This window comes from Pantherophis guttatus, chromosome 2, assembly GCF_059756535.1.
Source record: "Pantherophis guttatus breed Tessera chromosome 2, ASM5975653v1, whole genome shotgun sequence".
In the NCBI taxonomy this organism is placed as follows: domain Eukaryota; kingdom Metazoa; phylum Chordata; class Lepidosauria; order Squamata; family Colubridae; genus Pantherophis; species Pantherophis guttatus.
This window is the reverse complement of record NC_142064.1, coordinates 125,909,346-125,935,658: the sequence shown is the minus strand read 5'-3', so window position 1 is coordinate 125,935,658 and position 26,313 is coordinate 125,909,346. Positions and strand designations below refer to the sequence as shown.

Genomic DNA, 26,313 nt, shown 5'->3' with positions numbered 1-26,313 from the left:
ACTATACCCAAAAGTAGGTCCCATCACTGGCAAAGATTAAGCCTGCCTCTCAACCATCGATCCTAACCAAGATGGCAATGTCACCTCCAGTATGAAAGTCAGCAATATTTTCTAAGCTAGTAGTTGGGAAACACAACAAGAAAGAGGCTATTGTAGCAGATTCTGTTAAGGGGGCTTTCTGGGGGAAACTAGCAGATTTGGAGGTTAACCCCAAAACGGACGTTCTGGAAATCCGCCAGAGATCACACACGCTAGGAGTGCAGCAGATACTTTAAATCAGTTCTCAGGGATCAGATGATGATGTTCCGCATGTGCCCAGCGTCTGTCCTTAGCACGCTTCCCTAGCAATGAATCTCACTGGAAATACATGGGAAAACGCGTGTTTAGGGGGACCGGGGGTTACACGATTTCTTCAGGACGATGTCCCGAGATTAGAAAACCCACCTAGAAAACAGATCCGAGTCAAGGTTAACCTCAGGCTGAGGTTTACTTTCCGTTCAACTTGTCATTGGGGGAAAGCGGGGGGGGGGTTATATCCCCCCTAAAAAAAGTCGGTGTTCCCGAACGTTGCTAACTAACCTGCTCCGCTGCCTCCGGGTCGAGATGAGGCTCCAGCAACGGGACAGTAAATTGGATCTTACGGGGACTGTTGGGTTCCATGCCGGCTCCGTCGTCCCGGGAAAAATCGATGGCGCTCACTCAGCCGCGCTCGATAATATCTATACCTTTGCTCGCTCTTCCCTTCGCCCGTCCGGTCTGCGGGCGCCTCGCCGCTCGCTTTCCCACCCAGGGCGCTCTCGCACCCTCCTTCCCCGCGAACGGCGCTGCGATTGGTCGCTCAGGTTGCCCGCCCGCCCCTCCCTGCGAGACAAGCGCGCGCGCGCGCACACACGCACCCACACAGATATACACATACAAGGCACCGCGCGCGGGGTGGCGGGGGGGGGGGGGGTGGAAATGGGACGAAGGGAGGCGCGCGCTCGCGGGGCGCCCTGAGGGAGCCGTAATGTGGAGCGATGCCCTCACAAAGACGAGCGCCGAGAGAAAAGCAGCAGACGCGCCCGACCTCGGGCCTCCGAAGCTTTACACCTGCTTTGCTTCTGCGAGTCGACCTATATTTACCTAAGAGTAAGCCTCGCTGAAATCAGAGGGGCTTACTCCGAATCGCCAAATACCGGATGGCGTTGCAGTTGTAAACGAAATGGCTCTGAGCCTCCATGTGCTTTGTTTTTTGTTTTGTTTTTTTTCTAAACCCAATCTCAGTTACTTAGCGCGATCTGCCTTCTGACAACGCCAAATCTCTCAAGCTTTCCTCTGCCGATTCGTCCCTGAGCCAAGCTCCCTGAGGAAACGCGAGATTCCTCCGCGCCATCGGTCCAAACCCTTCCCTTGTTCCACCTCTGACTAAGCAAAACGCGGACTTGACCGTGTGCTTCGTAGCTTTTCCCCCACTTCTTTTTTGCAATTTAGCAAGTTGGCACACTGAAGCAGCCAGAAGGCTGGCAAAAGACGACGTAAGATCTTTAGATCAGCAATACCCTGAAGTGGGCAATAGTAGCTGAGAACAAACAGAAGCAGCCCCGACGAACTGGATACCCCCACCCGCTTTCCCTGCTAATGGTTAGGATCGCAGTGAAAACTCTTTTCCAATGAGATTTTTCAGGCAAAAGTGCTGTTTTAACTGAGACAATTGCTATTGCAGGGTGTAGGGCTGGAAATGGGTGAATACAGTTTCGTCTTTAGAATGAAAATCTGTGGAGTGGAATCTGTGGAGTAGCTGGCACACACAGGTACCTATGTCTAAATAAATACTAGAGAAGGAATAAGGAAGGCATCGGAAATTCCTTCCACAATCTGACACTTAGCCGAGCTATATTCCCATCCCACCATCCTATAATGGTAATGCAATCTGGGAATAATGGAAGTTGTAGCTTAACATGGGGTCCAAATTGTATTAGAACTCCCAAAATGCCAGCAGTGACATATTAGAGGAGGACAACACGTTGAAGAAGGTTACCCATTATTATTATCATTGAACACACAGAAAAAGCAACTTCTGAAACTGAAATAAGAACCAGGATGAAACTTAATGTTTTCAGACGAGCATAGAATCCTCATTTTTATTACACTTTATATATGCATCAGGTCTATTGAAAGGCTCTGTATTTGGGATAGATAGACAAACACTTGTTTACATTGAATGCTGCAATGAAGAGAACATATTGGAACAACATACCTGCAGGAACTAGCATGTTGGGATTTAATTTTCCAGGGAAACACAGGGAAGTTACAGTCTGTACAATTTTACAGCTATTGCAGTTGTGTCTAGCATTACCAAAAGACATGACGTTGCAGCCATCAAGTGACAGATACACATATATCAAGAACAGTGCGATGGTGCAGAGAATGTGGTTTGGAATCTGTTTCTGGATGAGAATAATTGTGTTACAGCACCATTAATTTGAGTCCTGTTAAAGTTAAAGCTAAACAAATCCGGGATAGTCAAGGAAGCTTCTGAGTTCCAGGATAAAAAAAAGAATATACTGAATCTACTTCTGATCAGCTGCCTAGGTCACTACAGAAATTGGGAAGTACAATACAAATCGATAAATAAAGGCAAATTGGTAACATGTATAGGGCTGAGGATTAATAGCTAGAAAAGAAAAAAAAATTCTCAAATTTAATTTCTGGTAATTTCATGGACACAAGTATCCCATTTTCTTGATGAATAATAAAAACCTGGTTTCTTACTGGATTGTTTGTGGATGTTTTTGATATTTTCTAGCACAGATTACATGTCTGAAATTTTTTGGTGGTTTTAACTGATGAAGCCTGACCCTTCTTAGCTGTTTGACAGAAACCTGACTTTCTTATCTGCTAAAATAATTCTGGCTGACTAACAGATTATCGAAAGGAATTACAAAATGAAGTCTGTGGATTCATAGGGTGGCGTGGGTGGTTAAATGACCCCCTTCCAATAATTTTTACATAGAGAATGCAAGGTGGGCTCAGAGATACACAGTCATCGAGGATCACTGTCTCTTTTTAAAGGCTCTCATTTGGGTTTAAAAGGGATCATATTTGCTGGGATGAAAGGCACAGATTGATGGTGACTCATTTCTTACAGTTTGTTTTCACACATTGAAATGAGTCAATTCATGTGCTGATAGCTGTTATTGACAGTTATTTAAAGATGTGTGTATTCCACCTTCTAATCTCTCTAGATTCAATCCCCACCCACCCCTACACACACAAAAATAAACACTGCAGAGTGAAACCAAAATAGGGTTTGGGGCTGCACAAAACAACCTGTATTTTTTTTAAAAAAAAATTATGGATGTATGAACTCAGTATGCATGTTCATTTTCCAGGAAAAGCTGTTGATCAACAGTAACTTAAATTTGAGTGATTTTGCCTGGGGGGAAAACACACACACATGCAGTTCTAGTTGTAACAATATTTTCTCTATGGAACAGCTTCTAAAAACAAATTTTTCAAATCAAAAACATACTGTAAGCAGCTGCAGAATGGGGGGTGGGGGTGGAGAAAGAAAGGCAGAAGATCAATAATTGCCTTATTATAATATAATCCTACTTATTTCCACTTGAAAGAAAATTGCATTTACTGGATTTTACTCTTAACTGGATGTACTTAGGGCTACAGTAAGGCAAAAATTGGGAATCTTTGCTCTCACTATGACTAATGGCAAGAGATGCTAGCAATTGTAATTCAGAAACATCTGAAGAGCTTCCATGTGATTACTGCATCTTTTATTACTAAACAGGTACAAATTTGCCTATATTCAACACATTCATGTGGTTTTCTAGGTGGCAGAAAACTATATCCCAAATTATATTAATTACCACCATTCCTTAAAAGGAAGTTCAGATGGGCATTCCAGCACAGAAGGATAGGAGCAGTTTCAAAATCAATTGAACAAAGCAGAAATCCAACACTGCAGTTTCTTTGCGCTTACTGTTTAATTGCTCTATGTAGATTTATTTTCTCATCAACCTTATGGGATGAAGTCACGCAGGCTTTCAAATGAAAGAACATTTGAACAAGATGAAAACTCTTTGCTTTTTTATTTTTTAGACTCTTACTGTCTAAACATATTTGTCACTATGACTGTGCAATACAACACACAGTCGCTGATACTAAATATGCATTAAGTTTTAAGAGCTTTTTTTAAAGGAGCACCTAAAATTGCAAAAATGGGGAAAGAAGAAAGAATATATATGCGTATGTGTGTGTGTACACACACACAAAGCCTGATATATTACACACGAACATTTTGCAAAGAGTATTCCACTAGACTTTGTAAACGCATGCACAATTTCATTGCATACAGTAATGATATTGGCAATGGGTGATCTGGAACAAGGTCCTCAAGCTATTGCAAAAGTGATGTGGCTTTAATGTTATGGGGGAATAAATTGATTTTCTACATGTGAAATTGAAAAATAAAAGAAATTGTCTATGTGGGGGTTTACATGGAAAAAGTGAAAAAACAGAATGTGCCGAAGTGGCTTGGTAGATGATGAATTCTGTGGAAAAGCAGCAACACATCTTTTAATTGTATGTTTTCTTAGCACTAGAAGATACATGTAAAATGAATATATTACCCATAATCAAGATTATGCAATTTTTTAAAAAGGAAAGTTGCCTGCTCATAAATGTTAAATTATACATTTAAATGATCTGTGTATTTTTCTTTTGACTTATATTTTTCTTATGACTGGGCCCCACCCATAAGAAAGCATAATCGTGAGTGCTGAAAACTAGCTCCTAATCATGTATTCACATTTCTGAGATTTTAACTAAACCTCACTGATTTATATGTGCCAAGACTGAGTACTTGCTTTAGGAAGGAAAGTACAAAACCTAAACCCCATGCTCGGTGACATTTTTTGTTCTGTTCTTCAACAAATCACAACATTGTGTGTATCTGCTTATCCATGTTATACTGCTTTTCAGTGCAGGTCGTTTTCTTTCCTCTCAGAAACTCCAGCCAAAAGCCAGTTTGCTCTAGTGCCATGATGGCAAACCTATGGCACACGTACCAGAGGTGGCACGCAGAGCCGTTGCCAGCTGTTCTTCTGGTTTCCGGTGTGCGCATGCATGCCAGCCAGCTGATTTTTGTGCATGCCGGAGCCCTGGAAACCCGAAGACCAGCTAGCCAGTGCGCATGCACACGCTGGAAACCAGAAGACCAGGTGGGCAGCACACACGCGGGCATTCCGGTTTGTGCACTCGGTGCTGAAAAGGTTCGCCATCACTGCTCTAGTGGTTAAGGCACCAGGCTAGAAAGTTGGAGCCTGTGAGTTTAAATCCTGTCTTAGATCTGAAAGCCAGCTGGATCACTTTGGGCCTGCCACTCTCTCTCAGTCCTACTCACCTCATAAGGTTGTTGTTGTGGGGAAAATAGGAGGAGGAAGGTGTGTTGCAGAGGTGGGTTTCAGCAGGTTCTGACCAGTTCTGGAGAACTGGTAGCAGAAATTTTGAGTAGTTCGGAGAACCAGTAGTAAAAATTCTGACTGGCCCTGCCCCCATCTATTCTCTGCCCCCCCCCCCAAGTCCCAGCTGATCAGGAGGAAATGGAGATTTTACAGTATCCTTCCCCTGCCATGCCCACCAAGCCACACCCACCAAGCCATGCCACACCCACCAAGCCACACACACAGAACCATTAGTAAAAAATTTTGAAACCCACTACTGGTGTGTTGGATATGTTTGCCACTTGAGTGATTTGTAAAAACAAAAGTGCAATGTGAATAAATAAACTAAGGAAATAAACAAATAAATAGGGAAGCGGTTTGGAATGTTGGGATAGGTAGTTTGGCAACCTCTAGATATATCAGTGTTTGGTGCTTTTTAGGTCAGAAAAAAAAATATCAGGCTGTATATAGGAAAAGTATATAAAAGTAAGCCTGCTGTGGAATAAAGTAGAAAGTAAAACAGCATTTTACTCTATTTTGTAAAACCATCATTTATTTATACATTTAAAGAGTTATGGCTACCCACTTCCCAAAAATATAACTCGGGCTGGGATACACCATAAAAACAGGTCACCATGTTTTAAGAAGAGTCAATAACATGTTTCTGCCTTTAATCAAAGCTCACTATATTGCAGTATGTGGGACAGGCAGAAACAGAGAGAGAGGAGTTCTGCAAATAACCTGATCATGAGCCATACAGGGCTTTAGCAGTGATGACCATTCCACTTGGATTGCAACTAGGAACCAGTTCAGCATGCATAGTAGATATGTTATATGAGCATCCTGAGGTACGTCCATAACTACCCACACTGGATGTATTGCAGATTCTGGATAATCTTCAAGGACAGTCCCATGTAAAGCTCATTGCACCAGTTCAACTGAGAAATGATGAAGGCATGAGTGAGGGCTTCCTGATCCAACAATTGGCAACCTTGATTCACTAATGCAGTGGTGCAACCGATCTACTGGCCATGGTTGCCACCTGCTCATTGAGAATCATCCAACGAAGCTGTGTGATAGTGGGACAATTGTGATGGAATGTGAACCAGAGTTGCAGGATGAAGGGGCTCTTTCCCAGCAAGTAAAGAGATAAAGAAGCTTGGATTCTTTGGTATGTATAAAGAGAGCAAACCAGGGGTGAAATTCAGCAGATTCTGACAGGTTCTGGAGAACCGGTAGAAGAAATTTTGAGCAGTTCAGAGAACCGGCAAATACTACCTCTGGCTGGCCCCAGAGAGAGGTGGGAATGGAGATTTTGCAATATCCTTCCCCCAGGAGTGGGGAGGGAATGGGAATTTTGCAGTATTCTTCCCCTGCCATGCCCACCAAGCCACACCCACCAAGCCACACCACGCCCATCAAACCACACCCATAGAACCAGTAGTAAAAAAAATTGGATTTCATTACTGGAGCAAACCCCTAGCACTTCTCAGGATATATCTATTGTTACGCAGGTAAGTGCTTCAATCTGGCAAAATTTCTGTCTACAGGGAAGCAACAATAAGGAAGCTACTTAAAAGCAACTCCTTGTGTCCTTTTTGGTTCCTTGGGCCTGACAAGAATCAGGACAAAAGAGAAGCATCTCTTTATACAATGCACAATAATTTAACTATGGAATTTGAGATCACAAGCTGTAGCAATGACCAATCATTTTGGTTTAAAAGAATGCTGAAATGAAGAACACATGGCCTCAATCCCTAAATAAGCTAAATGGTGGACTTTCCATGGATAGCACTCATATTGAATTAGATAAGAAGATTTATTCTCTCAAAAAGTTTTTAAGTTGAGAGGCCTTGGTTGGGACAAGGAATTGTTAATGATTTGGATAGGGAAATTTGGGCAGATTGTGGCAGATTAGAATATACTCACCAGAGTCAATTTTTCCTATGAAAAATGAAATAGGAAAAGGGGATTAGAAAACAAATTTTTAGAAAACACTTTCCTCTCTGCTCAGAAATTACATGCAACCTCTGCATTTTTAATAAAGTTTTTTCAATTAATTCTCCTGGGTGGGATACATTTAACTGAATAGTCCCTTAAACCAACTTTTCTTGTTTCCTTTATTCCATAAATGGGACAAATTGAGGCTTTTCGTAGTTTTTGTCCAGTTAGAGCTTGTATGAATTTCTAGAAAATTTGGAACTAGATTTCTTCCCCTAATCCTGAAAATAGTTCAGTTCCATTGAATTTATAAGTGCATAAGGAAAAATTCAGTTAGTTTAGAGGCCCCAGAGAATTATTTGCAATAACTTTCTTAAAACATATTCAAGGGGCAGATGAAACATGATTAAGAACATTAAAACTTGTGTTGTCATTAAGACTAGTACAATACATAATGGTCTTGGGTATTGAATTTTCTTTTTTGGAGGGGGGAGCAGGGAAGGGGAACCAGATGTTAAACTGGAAACCCGACATCACTTGCTGAGTAGGGTTGTTGAGAGCCTGCAAGTCAACAATATGGGAGAATAGAAATTGATTGGCAAATATGTCTTGAAATTAAGTCCTCTGATTGCGGTGTCTGCTGGTGATTAAATTTAGACAGTTTCTGTCAACATGTTGCATAATAAAAATCTTTCTGTGTCACATTCTTTGTTGTCAAGCTTTGTATCAGCCATCATTCTGCCTGATTTGTCCTGAACATTTAGGCAATAGCTGGCCTTTCCATGATTTATACAAAGAATGAGATTCTTATCTATAGTTTGCAAAAGGTACACATAACTGTGATTAAAAACAGCTTTACTTTTGTTACATTTTTTTTTTCTTATTGAGTGGTATTTTTTTTCTTGTTTTGCCCTTTGTCAAAGATTTTTATGGATTAGGGTTATTTAGTAGAATCATTACATTTTCTTTATATCACTGTTTCCCAATGTAATATCTTCCAGATGTATAGGCAGTCCTCAAGTTATGAGCACAATTGGGCCCAAAGTTTATGTTGCTATGTGAAACATTTGTTAAGTGAGTTTGCCCCATTTTACGACTTTTCTTGCCACAGTTGTTAAGTTAGTAACATGGTTGTTAAGTTAATCTTCACCATTGATTTTTGCTTGTCAGAAGATTGCAAAAGGTGATCAGCTGACCCCGGGGCACTGCAATCGTCATAAATATGAGTCAATTGCCAAGCATCTGAATTTTGATCATGTGACCATGGGGATGCTGCAACTGTCAGGCTGTGCTAATTGCAAATCAGTACACAAAGGTTTTGTATAACATTTTGTCAGTTTTCTAAATATAGAAACAACAGCAGTATTGGTCATAGCCTACACTATGTGGGGCTGCAAAAATATGCATGACCACGAGATAGCAGCGGAGAATTAGAGCTTTCTGCATAATTTTGCTGCCATTTACTGGTCAAATGGGTTTTTGCAATCCAGATATGGTTGGCCTGCTTAAACCCATTTATAAAGGTCCCAGCTTAGAATTTACACATTTTCTTCAGTTAAAATAAAACCAACAAGTAGAGCTGCAAGCTTTCAGTCAAGGATTTAGCTTGTGAGATCCCAGTTATAATATGACTTATTCGTTTGAGGTGAACTATCTGTTATGATTTAGCATGATAAGTGACTCAAGTCATTATAGTTTTCTTGATAAACCATGATCGAAATGCATTGGTTTAGGATTATGTGATAGCATAGCCTTAGATTTCTTAGATTTCTACAACACACTAAAGACTAAACCATACTGTGACTTGTTTGATCCTAGCTTAACATGCTGTGGGAACCAAGCTACAATGTTATACTGTTTATTTATTTTATTTTAATCCCACCTTTATTACTTACAAATGACCCAAGTTGACTAAAACATACAATTCTGCTTCCGCTTCCTATTTCCCCACAACAACCCTGTGAGGTGAGTTAGGCTGAGAGTGATTGGTTCTACTGTAGGTCATTCAACTGTTTTTTGTGGCTAAGGTGGGACTAGAACTCACAGGCTCCAGCTTGCTAGCCTGGTGCCTTAACCACTAGACCATGCTATATGCACAACTAGCATGTGTGTATACTGTTTGTATATGCACACACACATGCGTGCACGCACACACACACACTCACAAGCTTTAAGGTGAATGAGCAACTCATTGAGAACAATACTATTTCCTCTTAAACAAAAAGGCAGTTTCAGCCATAAATTACCAGATCCACAGGTATAAAGTATAAACCAGCTATTTTATTGCTGAATGTCTATTTCACAGCAATCTTCTACTGTAATTCAATGCCTTCCTTGTTCCTCTTGTCCTACTTGAAAGGATATTAGCATAAATGTCCCTCTAATTGGTTTGACATGCTCCATAAAGTGCTGTGAAAACCCAAGACAAATGCAATCTGATCAGAAGGAGCCCAAGGTTGCTCAGGAAGGATCATATAGGTCAAACAGGTTGTGTTTGAATCAGCAAGTGTCCCTGCGGGCTCAACCCTCAACTGCTATTATCTCCTGAACATCTCTTCCTTTCTCCTTTGTTTATAAAGTGTCTTTCTTAAGCAATAAGCAGGCAAAATTCTAACAGTTTCTTTAGCAACCGTTTTTCTCTTTCCTGTTCAATTGTAGAGAAGGGTTTACCTTCTGGCTATATCATGGTCTCTTTGCTTGCCAATCCATAGGGTAATGAACAGATCTGGTAGTCCTGAAAATCAGACCTGGTTCTGGTCCAGTGGTGAAATCCAAATTTTTTTACTACCAGTTCTGTTGGCACGGTTTGGTAGGCGTGGTGTGGCTTGGTGGGCATGGCTTGGTGGGCGTGGCAGGGAAAGGATACAGCAAAATTTCCATTCCCACCCCACTCCAAGTGAAGGATATTGCAAAATCTCCATTCCCACCCCACTCTAGGGCCAGCCAGAGGTGGTATTTTGCGGTTCTACGAACTGCTCAAAATTTCCACTACCGGTTCTCCAGAACCTGTCAGAACCTGCTGGATTTCACCCCTGTTCTGGTCCCATATTGTTGACCCAGATAGCACACCAGGAATAAGCACTACAGTCCATGTGCAAAAAACTGGAAGCACAGGCCAGGTTGCTAAATTCACCAAGCTCTCTACTTTGGGCTTGACCACAGGATGTCCTAGTCAACTGTATATGCTGGACACAATCATTTATTTCACCATCAGGGCTGCTCTGTTTGACTTGCCCCATTCCTCTAAATACAAGGTTCCAATTTCTTTGAATCAAACTAGTCCCTTCATGTTACTTCAAAGAAGTTAAAAGATGTTTTGGAAGTTTAGTAGTCATTGGAGCTTTCTGGATCTGCAGAAGTTCAAACTTATATGGACTGTACCTGAGCAAAGAATTCATCCTGTGCTTTGCTCATTTTGCAGCCTTGCTCTAACTCTTGCAATCACTAGGAGAAATATTTATACATGTGTTGTATAAATATCTTCCCACAACTTCCAATAAAGGCAAACATTCATGTGCAGAAACCTTTGCAGGAGATTAAAATTGTTGAAAGAGGTAGTTGGATGAGGTAATGCAAAGCAACATGAAAAGTTTGCTTTTAGACATGAGGGGACCCCATCGTTTCAAAAAGCAGTTTTGAAAAGGCATTTCTTCAGCTTCCACTGAAGGAAAGCACCCCTTCAAAGATCTGCGCAGCTCTAATCAAGGCAGGAGTAGGGCATCATGTATTTGGGGCAATGAGATCTTGATATTGAATAACCAGCTGCCCAGTGAGTTTTATCTCTTCTGCATTTGTATAATGGATAAGGCACCAGGTTACAAACTAGGAGACTGAATTCTAGCCCTATTTTAAATACAAAACCAGCGAAGTGAGATTGGCCCAATCACTCTAGAGAGGAGGCAAGGGCAAACCAGTTTTGAAAAATCTTGCCTAGAAAACTTCAGAGCCTTGTCCATGAAATTGCCAGGAGTCAATCAAGACTGTCTCAAAGGCACACCCACAAAGTCCCAATAATCTCCTGTCGGTTTCCTCCCTCCCTTTTCATTCTCTGAACTCTCCTCTAAAACCTACCCCCCCCCCCCCCCCCAATTTTATTTCTGCTATGTGTCTGTTAATGTGTGCTGGGTAAATCCTTTTCTTGGTGTGATATTGTAGGTGCCAGAATAAGAGCAGGAAATGCTGTTATTACACTGGTACAGCTAAGGACTTTCACCTATCTCACTCATGGGCTGAGAAGAAAATGACGGCAATAATGCAGTGAAATGGCAGAAAACACAGATTGCAAGGATGTGTTGATACTGTGGGCAGGTGTAATTGACAAAAGGCTTACAGTAGCTGCCTTGTAAAATCTGCTGCTGATCCTTCTGAACTGACAATAGCCTACCAAACAGATTTAAAAAAAAAAAAATTCAATCAAGCTTCTCAATGTGTTTTAGGGAAGACACCACTCAAGAGCTCTTTGCTACAGTTAGGTTTAAGTGAAGATGCAAGCGGGCAACATGAAATCCTTGGGAAGTGGAGAGCAGTTCCCATTATTCATTGCCATCTGGGTGATCTGGAGATTACCAGGAGCCTATTCTTGATCTGGGTTAACAGTGTTTCTTAAACAGCAATCTTGAACTGCTTTCATGCATCACACCAAGCCAAAAGGCAATTCATTTTGTTTTGGTTTAAGACTACACATTAAGACTGTGTATCTTTATTTATGGCTTAGTAACGTTATGAAAAACCAGTCAGGTATGGGTTAATCACTAAACCATGGCATATTATGTTGTGAAAATCCAACCTTAAATTTCTTTCGAGAAAGGAGTGGCTGTTTCTCATGCTTTTTCTAAAGGATTTTTTTTTTTTTTACAAGGAGCCAGGTGGCTGTAAAAATAAAAATAAACAGACCAAAACTCTGTGCTCAGCATTGTTGGTTAGATCTTCATTTCCCAAATGACTCTTTGGAATTTTGCCTTTTCTTATGACCCACATTGTGACTAAGACACTTGCAAAGAAATGAGGAGCTCAGCAATTAGGCAGCATGCCATGTCTGATGTCTGAGAAACACAGAAGTCACCTTTGTCTACAGGAGTACAAATTTCTCCCCTAACCCAAGCCAAAAATAAATAAGATGAATAAATAAATAAATAAATAAAAAAGAGCAAAGAGAAGGCAAAAAAAAAAAAACTTAAGAAAAATAGAAAACAAAGATGCAAAGAAGTGGCTTCTTCACAGGAATTATAAGTAAATTCTATTTTAACCCCTCTCTCTAAAGTTACATCATAATACTTTTTATAAATTATCCTGCCTAATCATTAAAATCCTAAATCAAACAAGTAAGGTAAATAAAACATCCATAAAGCATTTTAAATCACTATTTTAAAACCATAATTATAAGAAAAAATACAATGAAGAATTAATCATTTATATTTCTTGTAGCTGGGACTACAAACTTCTGTTAACGCTGTTTTGTCTGGGTTCAAGATATTAATTAAGCCTTCTTTTGCTACACAACCTTTGGTTGGCTGGGTCCACCCACAACATGCTAACAGATCACATTATGACTTAACACATAGTGTTAAGTGTGAATTAAGTCATAGTTTCAGTAGAGATTATATGCATTTATTTATTGGCAAGTTTTGTAACTCACTTCAGCCTAAAGATTGGGTAAGGGGTAATAAGGCAGTTACATAAAAACATTATTTGACCCATCCTGAGACAAATGGCTCTAAGTAATTCATTAGGATCAAAATTATGATGGCACAGGGTTGTATTAGCCACTTGGAGTAATGACAAGAGGGAAGGTGCTGCACCAGCCTCTAGTCTAGGTGCAGGCCTGTCAAACTGGTAGGCCATGGGCCGGATATGTCACACGCAGGCCAAGTCTACCCCAGCTCCACAAAGGCAAAAAACATTGGGATACATCACGAACCAGCCCGTGACGTGATCAAGTTTGACACCCATGCATCTAGGGCAGGGGTGGGCAATTATGGCTCTTTTACAACCTGTGGACTTCCACTCCCAGAATTCCTGAGATAGGCCAAGCTGTCTAGGGTCTAGGGGAAGTGAATTCCAGAGCGGGGGAGCGGGGGCTGGGAATGATAGAAAAGACTGACCATTTAGTCCATAGGATCAGCACCTGGCACATAAGACTCTGAGAAGACCCCTATGAAATGTTTATAGGTGACAGGCAGGTTTAATCCCAGCAAGGCAGGGTCTGATTCATTTTAATACAATAGTCACCTTCAAATAGAACACATTCCTGTAATCCAGTGTTAAACCTGTTGGACATAGGAATGAAATTCCACCTTGGCCTGATCTCATGTTTGTGTTAAGATGGTTTTCTCCCAGTTGTGACTTAAATAAACATGGGCAACCTTCCTTTGGGACAATTCTTTCCCAAATTCTGTTTTGTGGAAACAGAACAAAAAAACCCACAATATGCTAGTTTCCCATTCTCATTCTCACTATAAATTTGTGGCTAGTGCTTAAGAGGAAGGGGGAAAAAATCCCTATGAAAACAATAAGCTGATAGGTAACTCACCTGTCACCCTTGACTATTTTTGTTTGAGAACTGCAGAATCGACTTCACAGATCCTTTGAAGTTATAACACAATCCATTCATGTAATAGAAGGCTGGTCTTGAATCTTCCTTCCTTATGTTCAACTACCTCCCTTATGCCTTCTCCTAGTAATGAAGAGCATGTACTAAGCCAGACTTTTCAAGTAACTAGCTTACACTGGCTTGGGTCACAATTGACATATGGTCATAAGGTGGTTGCTTTGATTTGTTTCAGCTTGTGATGAATATGTCCATGTTAATTATTGACGGTGCTTAGTGTAGTTCTCCTTCAAAAGACACTGCCAAGTTGTAACTTCTAGGGACTGCATCCTCCCCATGGATTGGAGAAACTGCTAGGCTGTAATAAAATTTTGAAGGGAAAGTGTTGCAATATTTTCAGGATCAGACTCAATAATTAAGATAAGAATTATATATTCAAATAAAGCTCTGTTTAATCACAGATGGCATTCTATATTCACTGAATATTTACAGATAGAAGCAAGGTAAAAGTGGTGATCAGCTTCTTATATACACAATGGGTGGAGCTATATGTACAAGTGATGAGTCATGAATACATTATAAGTCAGAGAGTCAGTTAACCCTTGATATTCCTTATATACATTATTTACAGAGTAGGGAAAGAGGCATTTATATCTAACAAATCCCCCTCTAAATGCCGATTGGTTGTATGACACCAATTACATTCTTGTTCAGGACTATACATTACATGCAGTTTGGAAGTTAGATATTTATGTTGTTTACCGGGCAAAGGCTTTGTTAATATATCAGCTATTTGTTCTGAAGTATCACAGTGCACAGCTTTTATAAATCCATCGTGAGACAGTTGTCTCACATGTTTAAACTTTATATCTATGTGTCTAGATCTCTGCCCAATAGCATCAGATCTAGAGATTTCAATAGCTGCTTTGTTGTCTTCATTCATGATGAAAGGTAAAGCAGGTTTCTTCCAAATTTCAGAGATCAAGTCATTAAACCATACAAGGTTATTTGCAGCTTTAGACAAACAAATGTATTCTGCTTCAGTCGTTGAAGTAGCTACTAGTTCTTGCTTGCCGGTGTACCAATAAATTGGACAGTTATTTAGAAAGAAAATGTATCCTGATGTACTTTTTCTGCAAGATGTATCTCCTGCCCAATCCGCATCTGCATAACATACAAGTCTCGGTTCCTTGTTACAATTTGGTTCTAATACAAGACAAAAATCTATTGTGCCTTTTAAATACTTTAAAATTCTTTTGATAGCTTCCCAATGATATATTGTTGGTTTACTGACATACCTAGATAATAAATTGAGTGGTAAAGCAATATCTGGTCTAGTCCAATTAGATATATAAAGGAGTGAACCTATAATTGACCTATAAAACGTGTTATCTTTGAATTCCAAAGATGGTTCATTAGTATTTCTAAGAAAGTCAGTTTGCATAGGTGTATCACAAGGTTTAGCGTCCATCAAATTACATTTGTTCAATAGTTCTAAAATCTTATCCTTTTGTGTGAGCTGGAAACCCTTCTTTGTTTTACTGATCTGTACACCAAGATATTTGTTTACTTTACCTAATGATTTTAGTGAGAAATGTTCATTTAATTTGTTTACAAACATTTCTCTTTTTTCTTTGTGTTTACCAATGTACAATATATCATCTACGTAAATTAACACAAATTCAATACAATCATTACTCCTTTTGATAAAGAAACAGTTATCAGCAGAGGTTGCATTAAAACCCATGGTATTGAGTACTTTCACTAAACAATCATACCATCTTTTACCGGATTGTTTTAATCCATATAAGCTTTTGTTTAACAACCAAGTCTCATTCCTATTAGTGTATTGACTATGAGGGGCCCTTACATATATTTCCTTATCTAATTTTGCGTGTAAGTACGCAGTTTGTATATCGTATTGGAATACATCAAGGTTGAGTGCTGATGCTACCACTAAAGCTGTTTTGACACTCTCGGTCCTTACAGTAGGGGAATAAGTGTCTGTATAGTCCTCTGGATATTTTTGTGCGTAGCCTTGAGCAACTAACCTAGCTTTATATAATGAATTGCCTCCTTCCAAATTTTTAATTTTATATATCCACCTGGTGCCAATAATAGTTTTATCTTTAGGAGCAGTTATGGGTGTAAACACATTTAATCCTTGCAAACTTTCCATTTCTTTTTTCATAGCAAGCTCCCATTTTTCTTTTTCTTCCTGGGGAAGTTTTAGAACTTCATCATATGTATTGGGAGTTGTTTGTTCGTTATTCATGTTCATTATGTAATCCTTATATTTGTTTGGCATTTTATTTCTGTTGCTTCTAAAAGTTCTTTCTGGTTTACTATTGTTGTCATGCATATATCTTGCTTCCTTTTTTGTTAATGTATCAATTTTTATTTTGTGTTGGCTATTCGTCCATGTTTTTGTTTTGTTCTTATGTTTGTTAGTATTTTGTATGTTTACAGTTCTTTCTTTATGGTGTTTTGTTTCTAGGTGTTTGTTTGGGAATATTTCATTAAGGTGTAATTTAGACCAGTTGGCCTGTTCATGGAACACGGCTGATCTGGAAACTATAAACTTATTATTACTATCAATGAACCTATATCCTTTTGTGCCAGTTTCATATCCCATAAATTTAAGCCTTCTGGACACATTTTCTCCCTTCCTTCTCAATTGTTTAGGTATGTGTACATCTGCGGTGACCCCAAAGATATGCATGTGTGCCAATTTTGGTTTTCTATTATACATCACCTCGTATGGTGTTTTATTTATGATGCTGGACCATGTCCTGTTTTGTGTATAATTTGAATAGTGTAGGGCTTCTGACCAAAAATGTTTGCCTAAACCAGCATCCTCTAATGTACATCTAATCATGGTTTGTAATGTGGAATTCTTTCTTTCTGCAATTCCGTTCTGGAATGCTGAAAATGGACTGGAAGTGTAATGTAGCATTCCTCTATCCTTTAACCATTGAGAGAATTCTTGAGACATGAATTCACATCCTCTATCTGTCATGATCTGTTTTATTTTAATATTGTGTTGTGTCTCTATGCGTTTATAAAATTCCTTAAATTTTTGAAAGGTCTCATCTTTATGTTTTAATGTGTAAACAAAACCATAGCGGCTATAATCATCCACTATTGTTAAAAAATAACGTTTCTTATATGTGATTGATGGGGTAAGCGGTCCTACTAGATCCATGTGTACTAAGTCAAAAACTTTATTGGTTGTTCTAGTAGATTTTTTTGGTTTGGAACTAGTTTTCAGCTTTGTAGATTTACATACTGAGCATTCTAAATAGTTTTCACAATTTTTTATTTTGATACCTTCTGCGTGTTCAGTCATTTTTTGTACTACAGGAAAACTGGCATGTCCTAACTTTCTGTGCAATATATGAGCACATTCATCATGAATAGGCTTTCCTATTTTTGGTTTTTTTAAATTATGTGTATCATTATGATCATGGGTTATTTTACAATCATCATTGTCACTATTGCTGACATTTTCATCATCAGTTTCTATACATTCTTCAACATTTGAATTAACATTATGTAACCATTCTTCCTTTGCTATGAAGTAAGGTAGTCCCCCTTTAATCATTACAGTACCTATGTTGCATTTATTTTTCTCAAGGATTGCTTCTCCCTTTGAGAAAGTAATATTAATGTTAGATTCTCTGCTAAGTTTTAAAGCACTCAATATATTATGTGGTATTTTGGGTACTAGCAATACCCCCTCTATTTCTCCTAAACCAGGTAAAGTTACATTTCCTTTGCCTAATACTTGAACCTTTTCTTGGTTAGCTACTTTTATTATAAACTTATCTTCTGTGAAAGAAGACAATATACTTTTATTATTGGTGGTGTGATTTGTGGCCCCAGAATCTATAAGCCAATTATTGTTATCATTTCGCATTGTTTTTGTATTGTCATGTCTATTTAATCCATTTAGTGAACCAGATTTTCTATCTCTTGAATTTTCTCCGCCCCCTCTATTTTCTCTGTGGTTTGGTGGGCTTCTATATCTGTGTCTGTCTACAGAAGATTGCCTATAATTATATCTGTTTGTGTATTCTGGTCTACGCCTTTCTCTTGAAAATCTGGGACAATCTCTTCTATTGTGTTCTCTGGATCCACAATTATGACATCTATATGATTCATTATGTCTGTCTTGGAAAGCTACTTTCCTGAGAGTTCTATGTTCCGTATGATTATTAGAGCGACTTTTTCTGTAGTTATCCTCAGTTATCAATTTATTGGATAAATTTTCTATTGATAGATATCCTAGGTTAATGGTATCTAAATGTGACATAAAATTGTCCCATGATGAATCAAGTGAATTGATAATAACACTTTTCATTGTTTGGTCAGAGATTACTTCCCCTCTTAACTGCAGTTCAGCTCTTACTCTGTTTAAATATATTAAATGTTCACTTATAGAAACCCCTGGTTTTACTCTGGATGAAAAGAAATCTTTAGACATCCTTGTTGTAGTGGCTACACTGTTGCTGTGAAACAAATTAAACATATATTGAATGATTTCTGAGACAGTCAAATTTGATTTGATGCTATAATACATTGCAGGAGATATACTAGCTATTATTATAAAAAAGGCTCTATGGTGTAGGTTATCTATCTTTAAAGCCCAAGGTCTTCTTGGGGGATTGGTAATGAAAAATAGCAGATTCTCTTTCATGAAAATAACCTGAAGCTGTTGATACCATTCTTGCAGGTTATTTCCATCCACCTTCAATTTTGGAAAATCGCTGGGCAAGTTCCCTATATTGTTTTGACCGTTACTCACAACTTGAGGCAGTCCGTGATCTTGTAAATGTCTAAAGTTGCAGAAAGGTGTGGGGATGTCAGCAACAAGTCTGTGTGGCTCTTCCAGAAATTCAAATCTTCCCGGGCTGTCTTCGAGTTTTCGCGCATGCGCAGTTCTCATTTTGCTCGTGGCTTCGTCGTAGAAGGTTCTCTCCATCGCCGCCCGATCGTTCGGCTCTTCCTCAGACGATTCGGTCTCAGGCTCAGTCTTTGGTGTTTTGCTTGCAGCGATCGTTTCTCTCTTTCTCTCCCGGATAATGTCGCTTGCTTCAGATTTCGGAGTGGGGTAGAATCGGCAAGGTTCTCTGGGCTCGGGCGTCGCTGTCCTCGAGTTCTGGGTAGTGTTAGGCAGTCTTCGATTTGCTGGTTTGCTTGCTTGCTTCTCCGGTGACTTTCTGGATATCTTTAATTTCGGTCCAAATGCAGCAAACAGCGTTTTCATGGCAGACTCTATTTGTAAATTTATTGAGTCTTCTTCATTTTCCGTCTCTGATTCTTCAGAGGTGTGCGATTTTTCTTTCTCATTTTTCATGTCGTGCAGAGTTTTTCGCGCCAGACATTTTGAATCTGGCTTTCTGATTGGCTCAGCTTCATCCATTATGGGAGTCAGTTGCAATGAAGATGGCCGCCATTCAAAATTTCGCGCGGGACCGCTGTTCTCCCTCTTCGTTGTATTTTTGTCTACAAATTCAGCACTTACTGTTTTTGGGTCTTTAGTCTTTTTATTGGTGATGTGTTTCTCTTTCGCTGCTCCGTTGTTCTTTATTACATCTTGGAGTTTCGCGATGAGATTTTCATCACTCTTTTGACTTTTCAATATCTTTAATATTTCTGACCTGAGTTCGTTGTTTTCTACTTCGCTTTGTTCATCATCTTCATTTATTATTTCTTCATCTTCTGTAGTATATTCTTCAGGTTCATTTGAAATAGCGTTTGTGGATTCATCTATTATTTCTGAATCTTCTTCCATCTCTTTACTGTATGCTCTGGTGTTGGGTCTATCTCTTTTTGGCATTATCGAGTCCTTATTGAGTCTATCAAACCATCCTCTGCTACCAGATTGTTGCAATATTTTCAGGATCAGACTCAATAATTAAGATAAGAATTATATATTCAAATAAAGCTCTGTTTAATCACAGATGGCATTCTATATTCACTGAATATTTACAGATAGAAGCAAGGTAAAAGTGGTGATCAGCTTCTTATATACACAATGGGTGGAGCTATATGTACAAGTGATGAGTCATGAATACATTATAAGTCAGAGAGTCAGTTAACCCTTGATATTCCTTATATACATTATTTACAGAGTAGGGAAAGAGGCATTTATATCTAACAGAAAGAATAGCTGAGATAAGAGACTAGATGAGGCAAGAAACAATGCGTAGGGTACAATTAAAAAGAGACAGTGAAGGAAATGAAATAAATAAATATGAAATTAAGCAGAGAAGTTGGGTCTGGTGCTCAAATAGAACCTGGATTCTGAGTATACTTTCAAGCCACATTCTAAACCACTTTTTTTTTTATTTGGTGAAAAATGTTCCTAAACAATAACAAATTAGGAATGATTTGTTTTCAGCTAGGTTGGATACCTGCATTCAGTTTTAGACTTCAGCTCTTCAATATGAAATACAGTCAATTGTGTGCCAAATACAGTAGGTCAGGACCAGGGCCGGATTTTCCTATAGGCTAACTAGGCTTCAGCCTAGGGCCTCAAGATCAAGAGGGGCCTACACAGCTGCCTCCGATGGCTAGAGGGAAAAAAACCTTCAAATTCTTGCCGCAGGGCCGCCCTATAGCCAGTGGTGCAGCCGAACCCTTTGCTAAATTGCTGGCTTGCCCCGCCCCTCCGCACCACTATTTATTGCCAATAAATAGTGGTGGGCGAGGGGCGGGCGAGCCAGCAATTTAGCAAAGGGTTTGGTGTTTTTTTTGTAATTTTATTGGCCCCCGGAGCTTCAGCAGAGACTAATTGGCCTCCCGGCTCTCAGCTGATTTGTCTCGGCTGTTTTGCTCAGGGCTCTTCTGCTTCCTTGCAAAGAAACGAAACTGAAACTGCTTTGCTCTTGCTGCAAGGTTGGAAAATTAGGCAGGCAGAATTCTTTTCTTTTTCCTCACCAAAAAAGGTAGGTGCAAACAATTTAGGGAAAAAGAGGAGAGTTCAGAATTTTAAAACACAAAAGAAAAAAAGCTCTATTTAACTACTAGGGAATTGTAATAATTGAGATACTATTAATTGTATATTTCTGAAAGCAGAAATGGTTAAGTTGTGGTTTGGAGGAATATATGGGGGAAATTATTTGGTTTATTATTATTGGTAAATATAATTAATGGATTTGTAAGAAATTGGATTGCATGGAAATAATTGGAATATTCATGTTCATATTGATTAATATACAAAAAGGTAGTTATATAACTAATTGATTTATATTAAAATGTTGAATTTATATTAAACAACTAATATTACATAATTAACCAATGTGAGGATGGATATAAAAATAGATGACAATGGGAAGGGGTATAATATAGAATAGAAGGGAAAAATTGAATTTGATTAAGATTAGAGATGAGGATGAAGGGTAATATTGGTTTTTTACAAAAATAGATGAATAAATATGGCAAAAAGGAAATACAGAAATTGTAAATTTAATTGAAATGACTAAACACTGTTTAAATTTGTGAACCGGCCAAATACTCTGTTCAAAGAAAATACATTGTATGTTTGTATGTGTGTTTCTAATTATTGTTATTTATTCATATTTGTTCTCTTTTATTCTTTAAAGTTTAACAATTCAATAATTTAATATCTTTATATTTGCTTGGGGTTGGCTTTCTTCCCTTTCATCTTTTTTATTGTACAGCAATCTTTCTCCTCAAACCTACCACCTGTCTCTTTTCTTTCCTTCTTACTTTCTCTTCCTCCCCCTCTTCTTCTCCTCCCTACTTCCTCTTCCTTTCTCCTTCTCCTCCTCTCTTCCTCCCTCTCTTACCCTCCCTCCTACTCTAATTTCCCTTCCCTTCCTTCATCCCTCTCTATTGCTGTATCCTTTTATGCATATGGACTACTCAGAGGGCTGAAAAAGTTATTTCTGACTGGTCCTCGCACTTTTGACCAGGCCTCGAACTTACGACTGTCCTCACATTTTACGTTTTTCCCCTATCTTGTCACCATGGTGAAGAGAAGCAGTTGTGAAATGAGTGACATGGTTGTTAAGAAAGCTGCATGGGCATAAATGTGAGAATGGTCATAAGTGTGAGGACTGGTCAAAAGTGCGAGGCCCAGTCAGAAATGACTCTTTTCTGCCCTCTGGGTAGTCCTTTTGTGCATATGGACTACTCAGAGGGCTGAAAAAGTTATTTTTGACTGGTCCTCGCACTTTTGACCAGGCCTCGAACTTACGACTGTCCTCACATTTTACGTTTTTCCCCTATCTTGTCACCATGGTGAAGAGAAGCAGTTGTGAAATGAGTGACATGGTTGTTAAGAAAGCTGCACGGGCATAAATGTGAGGATGGTCATAAGTGTGAGGACCGGTCAAAAGTGCGAGGCCCAGTCAGAAATGACTTTTTTCAGCCCTCTGAAAAAAGTTTATGCACATAGCCACACCCACCTGGTCACATGATGAGCTAGCCACGCCCACCCAGTCACATGATTGCCAAGCCACACCCCCAACTAAGCCACGCCCACAGAACCAGTTGTTAAAAAAATTGAATCCCACCACTGGTGAAAGGGCCTCATAAGTGGAATAGCCTAGGGCCTCTTTTCATCTAAATCCGGCCCTGGTCAGGACACTCTCTTGTTCTATAGCTTTTAAGGCTATTTTAAGCTGTGACTTTAAATTGGAATGTAGTGTGTGATTATATCAAACTGTGATGGTATATGCTGTAATTTTGGTCTCCAAGTCTGTATTACAGGCAAATGAAAAACAAAAGTACTGCTTTTACTACTGTTACAACTACTACTGTCACTACTGCTCCTGCTGTTGCTACTAATACTAGGACTTTTGTGAGGCAAACTCTGCCAGTTGATTCCTACTTCAGGTAACTGGTATGAGTTGTCATGAAGAGGAGGAGGATATGAATGCAGACAGTAGGAAATGTGCTGATCTGAGAGAGGGATCCTAAGGATGTCAGCATCCTTAAGAGAAACACTGGAATGATCCTTCCTTAAAAGACTGTCCCTGGATCTGGCCATATTAATCAACTATTGCCCAGTCTCCAACTTCCACTTTGGGGTGAAGTTTATGGAGCTCCTCAATCATCCAGGTCATGGTTGTCCCAAAGGTGCTGATGAGAAGTGAAACGTCGTAATCACAAGGATAGTGTTCTTTATATTGCTTTTATGCTGTTGACTGTTTTTCACCTCTTGAAACCTGCTTAGGGTCAACCAATTTGAAACAACGTAAAAGTCCTGCTAAACAGGCTGTTAATAATTTTGCAATGAAAAACACTTTAAAAAGTGAAACTTTGGTGTTAATTTCTTTTGAATTTTTTGTAAAGGACAATGATGTAGGATTGCCCTAGGATCCAGACACCTGGGTGAAGCTGAAATTTGATGCTTTTTTTTTTTTAATCAAAGCCCATTTCTACCAGGATTTTTTTAAAAAAGTGTACTTCAGTGCCATGCATTAGAAAGAAAAACATCACTAGCAAGTGAATGGCTTTCCTAGTGATTCAAGGAGAAGAAAAGGGAGGAGGAAACGAGTCGGAATCAGTGGCAAGGCCTGAAAAAGTATAGGAAGGGCCGGTGTGAAGCCAGAAGAGACAGAAGCAGTGCTTGTGACAGCTGTCATCAAATGATAAGCAAATGAGGTCCAGGAATGTGTGTTTTCTGGAGAGGCGGCAGTTGCTGCAAAGTAGTAAATAAAATGTCTAGATGCAAGCAGGGAAAGTGTATAAAGAGGCAAAGAGAGAGAGAGAGAGAGAAGTGCTGGAGAAGGAGCTGGGGCAGGAGATGGATAAAGGAAGAGAGGCTCTTGTGGAGGCTGAGGAAGAGGTGAGAATGGGAAAAGCAGAAACAGGTAGGCAGGTTTAGGAGAAAAGCAGATGGCTTGTGGCCACATTTCCCTAAGAGTTATGCCAATATTATAATCCCCAACACCCAGAAAGCATGCAAATAAGGAAGAATAGTACCCGTACTACTAGATTGAGAGGGCAGGAGGACAATAATGAACGAAAGAGAGGGATATGTCAAACCAGGGAGTCTCCTAGGAGAGAAGCTACCTAGAACTTAAGGAGAAATTTCCTGACAGAACAATTAATCAGCGGAACGACTTGCCTCCAGAAGTTGTGGGTGCTCCAACACTGGAAGTTTTAAAGAAAGGATTGAACAACCGTTTGTCTAGGGTTTCCTGCCAGAGCAGGGGGTTGGACTAAAAGACCTCCAAGTTCCCTTCCAACTCTATTATTCCTAGACAGCACTGTCCTCAATAGTCAAAAAGCGTTACTCGCACAGAATGGATCTCAAATGGCTGTCTTCTCCATACTGGATGTTCACAAAGTGTATTCTCATTGCAGAAGAGGATTCTCATCCTATTTGAGAAATTGCAAGGTCACACGCTTAAATGAGAAGCACAGAGAGAGCATTCACTAATGACATCTGCTTTCCCTTCACTCTCTTGGGAGAGAGGCGATACCTTGCCTCAGAGACTGCTCAGCCACGCAGGGAAGCCCTTGGATGAATCCTAAGGTGCCGTACACATTTGAGTAGGATTTTACAGGGAGTTCATGCTAACTGTATGTAACCCCCTGCCATGCTTCTTGCTTGCAATCACTAACTTACAAGGCACATTCACGTGCACATTTTGTGATGGCCATTCATTTTTTATGCTGGAGGTATTAATAATTTACTCCCAATTATCCCAGAATCAGAGTGATGGCATTTAAGTTAATCTCAAGGTGAATTTTTAAATTCTAAATGTCTCAACCAAGATCATTAGCTGATTTTCGTGTGACAGCATCTTCTGGGAAATTTATTTATTTACTTACTTACTTACTTACTTACTTACTTACTTACTTACTTACTTACTTACTTATTTGTATATGCCGCCCTTCTCCGGAGACTCAGGGCGGCTTACAATGCGTTAAGCAATAGCCTTCATACTTTTGTATATTTTATACAAAGTCAGCTTATTGCCCCCACAAACCGGGTCCTCATTTTACCCATCTTAGAAAGGATGGAAGGCTGAGTTGACCTTGAGCCTGGTGAGAATTGAACTTGCAGTAATTGCAGGCAGCTGGATGTTATATGCTGCCTTAGTAGGAGGCATTAGCCTCCTACGCCACTCAGGCTCCCTTACACTATAGGGGAAAAGCAGCTTCTCCTTCTCCTCTCCTCTCCGTACTCTGTTATGCAAAAATATGTTCCATCTCAAAACTTGACCACTATTCCATTTTACAAAACAAAACTGTATTTTTGTTTACGAGAGATTTTAATTATTTCAGGCATTGACTTATGTTTTTGTTGTGATTTTATTATTGCCCTGAGTTTTTAAAAAAAGATTTAAAAGATGCAAATAGGTTTAATTTGCATAACGCCAAATTAGGCTGCCTGGATTTAAGTTCTGGAATACTACATGAATACAATTCGGCTTCTTTGTATGAACACACTTTCTTGCTTCGATAGATATAGATATTGGGATTCAATGCAAGACATTTGTTACAGTTTCTATTCATATAAAAATTTTAAAAGTTCTCAAAACTCTTTTCATTCTTTTCTGGACTGCGGGTGAAATGGTTCTGCCTCTGTTTTCTTCTGCCAGCCTTAAAATTTGTTTTGTATGGTGTCCAGCATCTCTCGCTGGTTGCTGTTCAAAGGAAGATATCGGATTAGATCAGAACGTTTCTTCAGCTTTCAAAATTTGTTAGCTTAAAAAAAAAATCTCAGAACCTCTGATTAAGTGACAAAGCTCCAATGATAAAAAAAAATTGGCCGCATTAACGAACTACAGAGCTTGTTTCACATGACATGCTAAATCCTAAAGAAGGTTAACAAAACAACCGTATGTACATATAACATGTTTAACTCAAATAAATCATAGCTTCATAGTATATAACTGATGTGACTTATATGACGTGTGAAGGCAAATCTTGATTCTCAGGTTTTGAACCAACGTATTAATTCAGTGTGAAAGAAGGGAGGCTGCTATTGCATGCAAAGCTTTCTGGCCATTAAAAAGTACAGATGAAAGCCAATAAAAAGTTAAGACAATTGAATTACTCCCTTATCTGCAGCAAGAACCTATAAACTTTTGCACTTTGAATACTACTGACTTCAGGAACTTCCAGTTTGGCTCCTGAAATATCCTGAAAGAACTGTTTCCTGATGCTATATATAAGTGATTCATGAAAGGAGCTTAAAAAACAACAGCGGCTCTCATACAGTTTATCTTATTTTTCTGCTCCCTTGAGAACTGCCTATTTACTGTTTCTGATATATTGATTTACGGTGGGGAAAATACCCTGTTAATCTGCACGAAGGCACAAAGGTCTATAGAAATTTTTCCACAGGGATTAAGGGAAGCTTGTGGCATTATTAGTTGACAAATAGAGCCTTCCCAA

General features: G+C 39.2%; 1 protein-coding gene and 1 long non-coding RNA gene across 8 annotated transcripts in view; one reads left to right on the top strand and one right to left on the bottom strand.

The window, feature by feature from the left end:
- The window catches only part of PPP1R1A (protein phosphatase 1 regulatory inhibitor subunit 1A), a 112,123-nt gene extending 111,291 nt beyond the window's left edge, over positions 1-832 (bottom strand). For 3 of the 7 annotated variants that reach the window (XR_009621810.2, XR_009621811.2, XM_034419301.3), the window contains exon 1: positions 580-818. Coding sequence is in view for 3 of the 7 variants with exons in the window: in XM_034419301.3 (XP_034275192.2) it covers positions 580-660 (81 nt within the window). In the remaining 4 variants the exon portion in view is untranslated. Of the gene's footprint in view, positions 1-579 lie in introns of all 7 variants that reach the window. The other 4 variants (XR_015732385.1, XM_034419303.3, XR_015732384.1 and 1 more) reach the window with 3 other exon arrangements.
- A 12,133-nt stretch (positions 833-12,965) lies between these two features.
- LOC132710877 (uncharacterized) lies at positions 12,966-23,218 on the top strand. Its single transcript, XR_009621606.2, has 2 exons — positions 12,966-13,031; positions 22,669-23,218. It is a non-coding gene; the product is annotated as an uncharacterized LOC132710877 (long non-coding RNA).
- The last annotated feature ends 3,095 nt before the right edge of the window (positions 23,219-26,313 follow it).